Genomic DNA, 10,799 nt, shown 5'->3' with positions numbered 1-10,799 from the left:
GTCTGTCCCTGAGTAACAATTCTGTGGCCCTAATAACGTTTCTGTGGCCCTAAGTAACAGTTCTGTGGCCCTCAGTAACAATTCTGTCTGTCCCTGAGTAACAATTCTGTGGCCCTAACTAACGTTTCTGTGGCCCTAAGTAACAATTCTCTGGCACTCAGTAACAATTCTGTCTGTCCCTGAGTAACAATTCTGTGGCCCTAACTAACGTTTCTGTGGCCCTAAGTAACAATTCTCTGGCACTCAGTAACAATTCTGTCTGTCCCTGAGTAACAATTCTGTGGCCCTAACTAGCATTTCTTTGGCCCTAAGTAACGATTCTGTGGCCCTCATTAACAATTCTGTGTCCCTGAGTAATGCTTCTCTGTCCCTAAGTAACGTTTCTCTGTCCCCAAGTAACGTTTCTGTGGCCCTAACTCTGTCCCTAATACAGAGCGGTCTGCCTCTCTTGAATGACTGGAGGCAAATGAAGAATTCTAAAATGGCCGCTATTTATAGCTCGACCATTACACAGTGCTGGCTGCCTGGCTGCTGATTGGCTAATGCGATCACATGTCATTAAGGAATGCATTATGGGTCAGCGCGCCTTGTCTGCGCGCCTTCATAGACATCCCCGCTCCGTCGCCGCACATGTCCGCCGCCATTTTAGGAAAAATTTCGATTCACGCGTCCGAAGTAGGCTATTTTCCAATATTCGACTCGAATTCCACTTCGCCTACTTCGATTCGCTCATCTCTAATGGTGACACTGTACTACTTGTGGGGGGTGATGATTTTTTTTTTTTCTTTTTTTACAGATTGCTTTTACACCCATAAAGGCTGGGTATAAAAAAAAAAAAAAAACGTTAAAAAAAAATTACCCAAATTAGTTTATAACCATAAATTATAATTTGTAAACATTGTTTTTTATTTTATTTTTTTATATTATTATTTGTTTTTGTTTTTTTTACATACCATCACCCTACCAGTACAGTGTCACCATGGTACTGTATTACTTGTGGGGGGTGATGAAGATTTTTTTTTTTTTTTTTACACTGATTGCTTTTACACTCATAGAGGCTGTAAAAGCAATCATTTCTCCTTCTCTCTGGCTGCATTCTTGCAGCCATTGAGAAATACTGTGTGAGCTGTGATTGGTCACAGCTTGTCACATGGTACAAGGCTGTTGTGAATGGCCCTGTACCATGTGATCATTCACAGATTTCACACGTAGTAAGCAATGATGTCAGCAGTGACATCTTGCTTACTACTGTTCATGTGATCACTGATTGACCAATCAGACATCACATGTTCGGGACCTTACACAGAGGTCCCGTACAGCGATCGATGTTCCGCTGTATCTGGAGGACACAGGATCGCGGTGCCGCGTGCTCCCAGGGCGTGCGCACAGGCAGGGAATGCAGGCGCCGTTTATAAACGTCCACCTGCTCCGGCACTGCACCTGTCCAGCCGTTTATGTACATGGGCCAGACGGGAAGTGATTAATATACCATCATTTGCCGCCATACCACACAGGTATTTTTCCTGAAAATGGGCATACGATTAACTGCTGCGCAAATATGCCATGTTATAAAAAACTGGAATAGCCGCCATTTTGTTCTCCATGGCCCTTGCTTTCAGAATATATATATAATGTTTGGGGTTCCAAGTGATTTTCCAGCAAAAGAATGCTGAGACGTGTGGGCGTTGCCTCGGGCGCCGAACGGTTAACAATGTCTTCCACGGAAACATGGATGGGGGCTTCTATCACGGCATTTACCATAGAGGTCTACACAAGACGAAGGACAACTCTAGAGGAGAGAGAGAGACGGAGGGATTTGGTTCCCAAAAAAAAAAAGAGGTGTCAGTTCCTGGAAATAAGGGAGTTGGGAGGTACGTCTGTGTCCAATCAGAGGAACTATCTGTATTCCAGGAGATCCATCCCTCTGAGGAAGGAACAGGAAGTGATGTGGTTAAAGACAGGAAGTGATGTCACAAATAAATAGGAAGTTCCGGGTGAGAGGTGGAAGGAAGTAAAGAGGAGACATTGCTGGGACTGGCAGCAGAGGAGGTAATAAGATCTAATTTTATATTTACACCCAGTAACCCCCCCCCCCCCCCGGTCATGTCCGTCCTCTTCCTCCATTGTCATGTCCGTCCTCTTCCTCCGTAGTCTCTGTGATGTCCGTTCTCTTCCTCCATAGTCACTGTGATGTCCGTCCTCTTCCTCCATAGTCACTGTGATGTCCGTCCTCTTCCTCCATAGCCACTGTGATATCTGTCCTCTACCTCCATAGTCACTGTGATGTCCGTCCTCTTCCTCAATAGTCTCCGTGATGTCCATCCTCTTCCTCCGTAGTCACCGTGATGTCCGTCCTCTTACCCCGTAGTCACCGTGATGTCCGTCCTCTTACCCCGTAGTCACCGTGATGTCCGTCTTCTTCCTCCGTAGTCACAGTGATCTCCGTCTTCTTCCTCCGTAGTCACCGTGATCTCCGTCTTCTTCCTCCGTAGTCACCATTATGTCCGTCCTCTTTCTCCGTAGTCACTGTGATGTCCGTCTTCTTCCTCCACCGTGACATCTTTTATCTCCATCAGATGATGATATACATATATATAGCGTATATAGATTATATTATAAACAATACAGAAATAGAACCTAAATATAGCGCCTTATATTCATGTATATGGATGGACATTGTCTCCATAGACAGATCTTCTCACTAACTTAGTAAAGTTAAATAAAAATACACCCCATTATGGGGGCATCATTGAGCTTTATTTCCAAAGTGATGACCTGTGAAGGTTTTTAAATTGTATATTTACATTTTTGGGTATTTTTTGTTCAGGCCCTCGTGGTTTGGATGTTGAATATATTGGGTATTTATTAATGTAATACAGACACAGTTGTAAACCTCCCTCACTTTTGGGTGGAGGGTTTAAAATGAATCTCTACTTGTCTATGAGTTGTAATGACCAGCGAGGGCGCTATATGATCTGTCTACAGGGATCAGAGTCTTGTATGGATCACATGATCACATCAATGAGGATGGAAGAGGACCCGAGTCACATGACTGAGAGGATATTGGACCTCACCCTGGAGATCATCTACCTGCTGACCGGAGAGGTGAGGAGGATTCTGGGAGGTCACATGACATCTCTTGTATCTCTAGTAATAAAACACCGACCTGACCGGAGAGGTGAGGAGGATTCTGGGAGGTCACATGACATCACTCTTACCTCTATTAATAAAACAGACCTGATTGGGGAGGTGAGGAGGATTCTGGGAGGTCACATGACCTTGCTGTTGCTCTTTTAATGCAGAGTTTTCCTCCTTTGAAATTGGGTGACCATCTAACCATCACAGTGCCCTCACATCACTCCCTGAAACCCAAGAGGAACAATGGCAAGAAGATTCTAGAAGTCACCCAGAAGATCATTGATCTGCTGACAGGAGAGGTGAGCGGTGCCGGGAATTCTGGGACATTCTCCAGTAACAGACAAGGGATGTGTCTGGATGGTGACTGTATCATTGTGTGTGTCAGGTTCCTATAAGGTGTCAGGATGTCACTGTCTATTTCTCCATGGAGGAGTGGGAGTATTTAGAAGGACACAAGGACCTCTACAAGGACATCATGATGGACAATCAGCCGCCCCTCACATCACCGGGTAAGAGGAGACTTTATTGTAAAGGAGAGAGCAGTACGGAGGGTCCACCTAGATCCCCCATCATCTGATAAACACATAGAAACAATGGATTCAGTCAGTGTGTGTGTTTCCTTCAGATGGATCTAGTAATGGGAACCCACCAGAGAGATGTCCCCGTCCTCTGTATTCCTGGGATTCCACACAGGAAGGTCACACCACCCCTCACCATCATCAGGTAGATGGATCGAGTAATGGGAACCCACCAAAGAGATGTCCCCGGCCTCTGTATTTCCAGGATTCCACACAGGAAGGTCACACCATCCCTCACCATCATCAGGTAGGCATTCTTCTCTGATGGCATTCTTCTATGTATTATCTTGTTGTAATGCTTATATCTATATCTGTATTAGTCTTTGCCCCCCCCCCCCAGCTTTAGTTTCAGCTTCTTCTTTTTATTGTTTTTATACATACTTTTCTTCTGTGGGTCTTGGGTCCAGTCCCATGGCATCATGGGTTCTCTTCCTTCTTGTGTTCCTCCAACAATGGGGGGGGGGGGGAGGTGGTTGTATACTGAAGGACATTGTGCTTTGCTTCTGTTAGTCCAGGCTGGAGTCATGATGCACCCCCAGGAGGTGGATACGTTTCCCCCGGAAGTTAACAGATATGGGCAGGTGACTCGATTTATCTCTACTACAGATCAGTAACACCTGACTGTCCTGTCCGTCTCTCAGCCTGTGACTGGACAGTGAAAGGAGAAGCAGCTCATCATTCTTCCACTCTGCTCTCGTCATTTCTTCTTGCCCAGAGTTCAGCCTTTAATAAATGTTTTCTATTATTTTGGGGTTTAGGGTGAAGAACGGATTTATGTAAAAGTTGAGGTTAAAGAGGAAGAAGAGGAGACGTATGTGGGGGGGGATCGGCCGTCCACGGAGGAGGTTGGGATGATGATGAAAAGTGAACAAGAAGAAATGTCTCTACTTATCGACATAGGTAAGTACAGGCACTGTGGAAGAAACGAGTCACAGTCTCATTTTACTTCTGAGGAGAAGGTTTGGAGTTTAAAGCTAAACTGTTAAACAATTGTCAGATCTTCACATCGTCCAGTTCCACAGTCGGCCACAACCCTGGTCCTACGTGCAACAAGGGATTCATTATCAGTTTTACTCCCTTCTATTCTATTCCCTTCTATTTAGAGTCTGAGGCAACAATCCTTCAACTGTTTGTCCATACAATAAGGATTTCATAATTTTTAGTTTTTATTGTTTAAAGATATAAAAGACTAAGACTTAAAGCATCATTTATGTCCTTACCGACCATGAGGAGGAGATACTGGACACCATATGGAAGGCCCATCTCCATTCCTCAATATAACGTCATGTTCCCAACAAATGAGGTGGAGATACTGGACACCATATGGAAGGTCCATCTCCATTCCTCAATATAACGTCACGTTCCCAACAAATGAGGAGATACTGGACACCATATGAAAGGTCCATCTCCATTCCTCAATATAACGTCATGTTCCCAACAAATAAGGATGAGATACTGGACACCATATGAAAGGTCCATCTCCATTCCTCAATATAACGTCATGTCCCCAACAAATGAGGAGGAGATACTGGACACCATATGAAAGGTCCATCTCCGATCTAGAGATCGACATTTCCAATTATTCCACTGATGGGGGGAGGAGCTAAATCTCCAGTTATTTGTGAATTCTGACATTTCTTCCATTTCTCTCCATCAGATGGCGCTGAAGTCAGGAATTCCTCGGAGAGACATCTTCTATTATTTGCTGATTGGAAGTCAGAAGATAATGCCATCACACAGGATTCTCCAGGAGTGAATCCAAATACACCCAATATCCATCACAGACCTTCCTGTCCGGAGACATCAATGGATCCCTCTGATCAGTGGAAATCTTCTGACCAATCACATACTAGGAGTGCAAATGTCCATTTAGGATCTCACACTGCAGATAGATCAACAGATCCACCTAATCCCAAGGAATCTTCCGCACCCCATGAACGAGCTCACCAAGGGGACAATCTATTCTCATGTTCAGCGTGCGGGAAATGTTTCACTTGTAAAGGAGACCTTGTCAAACACCAAAGAAATCACACAAGTGAGCGACCTTATTCATGTTTAGAGTGCGGGAAAATTTTCACTCTTAAAGGAAACCTTCTGATACACCAGAGAATTCACACAGGTGAGCATCTCTATTTATGTCCAGAGTGCGGGAAATCTTTTACTCAAAAACGAGACCTTAATAAACACCAGAGAAGTCACACAAGTGAGCGCCCTTATTTATGTTCAGAGTGTGGGAAATCTTTTGATAAGAAAGGTCATCTTGCTAGACACCAGAGAATTCACACGGGTGAGCATCCTTATTCATGTTCAGAGTGCGGGAAATCTTTCAATAAGAAAGATAATCTTGTTAAACACCAGAAGATTCACACAGGGGAGCGTTCCTATTCATGTTCACAGTGCGGGAAATCTTTCATTTGTAAAGGAAACCTTGATAAACACCAGAGAATTCATACTGGGGAGCGTCCTTATTTATGTTCGGAGTGCGGGAAAACTTTCACTTATAAAGGAGACCTTGTTAAACACCAGAGAAGTCACACAGGTGAGCGTCCTTATTTGTGTTCAGAGTGCGGGAAATGTTTCACTTTAAAAGGAAATCTTGTGACACACCAGAGAAGTCACACAGGCGAGCATCTCTATTCATGTCCGGAGTGCGGGAAATCTTTCACTTATAAAGGAGACCTTGTTAAACACCAGATAATTCACACGGGTGAGCATCCTTATTCATGTTCACAGTGCGGTAAATGTTTTAATAAGAAAGGAAACCTTGTTAGACACCAGATACTTCACATGGGTGAGCATCCTCATTCATGTACAGAGTGCGGGAAATCTTTCCATAAGAAAGGAAACCTTCTTAGACACCAGAGAATTCACACGGTGAGCTCGTTCAGAAAGTCTTTCACACAGAAATGAAACCTAGTTGAACACCAGAAAATTCACACGGGTGAGCGTCCTCATTCACGTACAGAGTGCGGGAAATCTTCCAATCAGAAAGGAAACAATGAACACCAGAGAATTCACACGGGCGTGCATCCTCATTCACTTACAAGGTGCGAGAAATCTTCCAATCAGAAAGGAAACAATGAACACCAGAAAATTCACATGGGTGAGCGTCCTCATTCACGTACAGAGTGCAGGAAATTTTCCAATCAGAAAAGAAAACCTTGATGAACCCCAGAGAATTAACGTGGACGAGCGCATAAACTGCGCATCCTGGCAAAAGTAAAATTAAATTAAAGGTGGAGTTTGATGGGCGGAGTCTTTCTTGTATTTTTTGGAGACTCCAATGATGGGATGCTCCGGATTTTACCCCCCCCCCCCCCCACACACACTTTGCTGTTCCTCTTTTATTCATTTTGCATGCTTTAACCCCTTCCCGCCGACGTCACGTAAATACGCGGCCTCACAGAACTGGGCTTTTTTTAAGTAGGGCCGCATATTTACCTACCTGTCCAAAGACCAGGGTGTCACTGAGACTCCCGATTCCAGGTCACATGATCGCTGTGATAGCCTCTGATTGGCTATCACAGTGATCAGCCAATGTGAAGCCCGCCCCCACCTCCCCTCTTTTTTTTTTTTTTTTTTTTTTGTACAGTTGTTTTCTTTCTCTCTATCTGAATGGAGGAGAGAGATACTTTGTATCCTTGCAGAGAGAAAGAAAATAACTTTGAAAAAAAAAAAGAAAAGATAAATATTAAAAAATAAAGAAAAAACACCTAGCTTATTTAACCACTTCCTGTCCGGCCCATGTATATAAACGGCCTCCCCGCCCCCTACTTGTGCGTGCTCCCTGGGAACGCGCAGCACCACAATCCAGTGCCCGCTGTGTCCTCCGGACACAGTGGAACACCGATCGTCATACGGGGCCTCTGTGCGAGGTCCCGATCATGTGATCACTGATTGGCCAATCAGTGATCACATGCAGAGTAGTAAGCAAGGATGTCACTTCTGACATCATTGCTTACTACATTTGAAATCTGTGAATGATCACAGAGGTCACATGGTATAGGGCCATTCACAGCAGCCTTGTACCATGTGACAAGCTGTGACCAATCACAGCTCACACAGTATTTCTCAATGGCTGCAAGAATGCAGCCAGAGAGAAGGAGAAATGATTGCTTTTACAGCCTCTATGAGTGTAAAAGCAATCAGTGTAAAAAAAAAAAAAAAATCTTCATCACCCCCCACAAGTAATACAGTACCATGGTGACACTGTACTGGTAGGGTGATGGTATGTAAAAAAAAAAAAAAAAAACATAAATAATAATATAAAAAAAATAAAATAAAAAACAATGTTTACAAATTATAATTTTTGGTTATAAACTAATTTGGGTAATTTTTTTTTACTAAAAAGATAACAAAATAAATTTTGGCCAAGATTTATGATGAAATATTATTTATTTGCAAAATTTTATAAGAAAAACACTTTTTTCAAAATTTTGGGACTTTTTCATTTACATAGCAAAAAAAAATAAAAATCCCAGCGGTGAATAAATACCACCAAAATATATTTTCTGTCTCAAAAAAATGCTAAAAAATTCATATGAGTACAGTGTCGCATGACCGCAATTGTCATTCAAAATGTAACAGCGCTGAAAGCTGAAAATTGGCCTGGACTGGAAGGGGGGGGGGAAATGTCCGGACTGGAAGGGGGTGAAAGCGTCCGGACTGGAAGGGGGTGAAAGCGTCCGGACTGGAAGGGGGGGAAAGCGTCCAGACTGGAAGGGGTTAAAGGTGTGATTTTTTTTTAGCTGCACTTTCTGTCTCCTCCTGGTTTATGGCTCCTGTCAGGCGGGAGGCCTGGACAAGCGCATTGGAGGACAGTTGGATGTTTCTGAGCCTGAGGTTGAGTTTCGGTGGAGATTTTTGTTGTATTTTGTATATATTAGAGGTTTATTGGTAATAAAAAATATGTTTCTTTGTATATAGTTGTTTATATTATTTTTTTGCAAAAAGCCAGTTTCTGTTATCTGCTGATGTAAGCTTGTTTTTTTTTGTTTATGTATATACAGTATATATCCGCCTCCTGCCCGCCATATAGTCCAATGACGGGGCAAGGTGGTTCTCGTTCTGGGATGACTTCATATGACGTTCTATCATTCTATCTGCACATGCACGGCTCCGGGAGCGCACAACACGGTGATCGGCGGTGTGCTGTGTCCCTCGGACACAGCGGATCACCGATCAACGGAAAGAGCCGAAAATGTCGGCTCGGTCATGTGATCAGCTGTGTCCAATCACAGCTGATCTTATGTAAACAGGGAAATGCTGGTTATCGGTATTTCTCTCCTCACGAGCTGTCACACTGACAGAGGAGAGGAGAGCCGGTAATTGGCATTCCTCGGAGGGGACAACTACACTGATCATCAGGGCACTGATGATCAGTGTAGCCCCAGCAGTGCCACCTGTCAGTGTCCATCAATGCCAGCTGTCAGTGCTCATCCATGCCATCTGCCAGTGCTACATATCAGTACCTACCAGTGCACATCAATGCCACATATCAGTGCCCATCTGAGCTGCCTTTCAGTGTCACCTATCAGTGCCAATCAGTGCGTCCTATCAGTGCCAGTCAGTGCTGCCTATCAGTGTGCGTCAGTGCCGCCTAACAGTGCCATATATCAGTGCTGCCTTTCCGTGCCCATCAGTGATGCCTGTCAATGCCCATCAGTGCCACCTACCAGTGCCTCTTCATCCGTGTCCATCAGTGCCACCTATCAGTGTCCATCAGTGCAGCCTATCAGTGCCCATCACTGCAGCCTCATTAGCGCACCAGTAGAGAAAAATCACTTGTTTACAAAATTTTATAAAACTAAAAAAAACCTTTTTTTAAAAATTTTTCAGTGGCTTTTGGTTTGTTTAAGAAAAAATAAAAAACCCCGATGTGATTAAATACCACCAAAATAAAGCTCTATCTGTCACAAAAAAATGATAAAAATTTCATATCGGTACAGTGTTGCATGACCGCACAATTGTCACTCAAAAGTGTGAGAGCGCTGAAAGCTGGAAATTGGCCTGGGCAGGAAGGGGGTAGAAGTGCCCTGTAGGCAAGTGGATATATTTATTTTACTTATAAAGTACTTACCTGTAAAGTTGCGTTTAAACACGGGAGTTTTTCAGATTTATTTTAGCGTTTTTGCATTAGCGTTTAGCAGCGTTTTTATTAGCTTTTTTTGGTCAATAAAACGTCCAAAAATGCCAGTTTTCTGCGTTTTACCGCGTTAGTGCATTTTTACAGCTAAAATACTCCTCTAGAAACCCGCTAACTCGTCCTCATGAACGCGGGACGTTTCGATAACGATGGTAACGTTAGCTGTCATGTAAAAAATGTGTTTTTTAGCATTTTTGCATTAGTGTTTAGCTGCGTTTTTCAGCATTTTTTTTACAAACCCAGTGTCAGTTTGTGGCGTTTTCCTGCATTTTTCAGCATTAGAGCGTCCTCCTCTAGAACCCGCTAGTTCGCCCTCATGCACAATGGACGTTTTGATAACGTTAGCTGTGTAAAGTCACGTTAAAAAAGTGAGTTTTTCAGATTTTACTTATATTTACCAAAAGGAAGCAATCTCATGGCACAATTCACAGACTGAAAGTGATGTATGGAAGAGGCAGGAAGTGATGTATGGAAGAGGCAGGAAGTGATTTACAGAGAGACAGGAAGTGATGTCAGGTAAAGATAGGAAGTGGTGTCAGGTATAAATAGGAATTTCCAGGAGACAGGTGAGTAGCGCTCCTGTACTTTGTGTTCCCCCCTATGTTGGCATTGTGTCTGCAGTAGCATCTCCGTAGGTAGAGTGGAGTAGGAGCGGCCATAGAGGGATGACTTTGATGCAGTTGGCCGGCTCAGACATGTATTGCAATGTGTGCGAACCAAATATTCCTCTGTATTGCAGAGTCGGCTTCAGGGGGTATATAGCCATGTGCAGAGGGCCCTCAGTGTGAACACCCCTTTAGCACCTGATGAATACATGCATGTACTAGCTATGGGGATGTGAGCACAGGTAGGTCTTGTTTGTGAGTAGAGAGCAGACATTGCTGGAGGTAATACACCCAATAACCCCCCGTCATGTCCATCCCCTTCCTCTATCATCC

General features: G+C 43.7%; 2 protein-coding genes across 2 annotated transcripts in view; both read left to right on the top strand.

Moving 5' to 3' along the window:
• Positions 1 to 3,447: 3,447 nt before the first annotated feature.
• Positions 3,448 to 8,637, top strand: LOC149453361 (uncharacterized). Its single transcript, XM_089688439.1, has 4 exons — positions 3,448 to 3,647; positions 3,764 to 3,963; positions 4,475 to 4,616; positions 5,374 to 8,637. The coding sequence occupies exons 1-4, from the start codon at positions 3,563 to 3,565 to the stop codon at positions 6,624 to 6,626; spliced, it is 1,680 nt and encodes a 559-aa protein (XP_089544565.1). The 5' UTR covers positions 3,448 to 3,562; the 3' UTR covers positions 6,627 to 8,637.
• Positions 5,699 to 10,799, top strand: part of LOC149453355 (uncharacterized) — a 101,380-nt gene continuing 96,279 nt past the window's right edge. The window contains exon 1 of the mRNA XM_089688283.1: positions 5,699 to 5,835. The gene's annotated coding sequence lies outside the window, so the exon portion shown is untranslated. The remainder of the gene's footprint in view (positions 5,836 to 10,799) is intronic.

Source organism: Staurois parvus, unplaced genomic scaffold (assembly GCF_062004578.1).
Source record: "Staurois parvus isolate SC_StPar_1 unplaced genomic scaffold, SC_StPar_1.0 ptg000449l, whole genome shotgun sequence".
Classification (NCBI taxonomy): domain Eukaryota; kingdom Metazoa; phylum Chordata; class Amphibia; order Anura; family Ranidae; genus Staurois; species Staurois parvus.
Note: the sequence above shows the minus strand (reverse complement) of the source record. Positions and strands in the feature narration are given on the sequence as shown.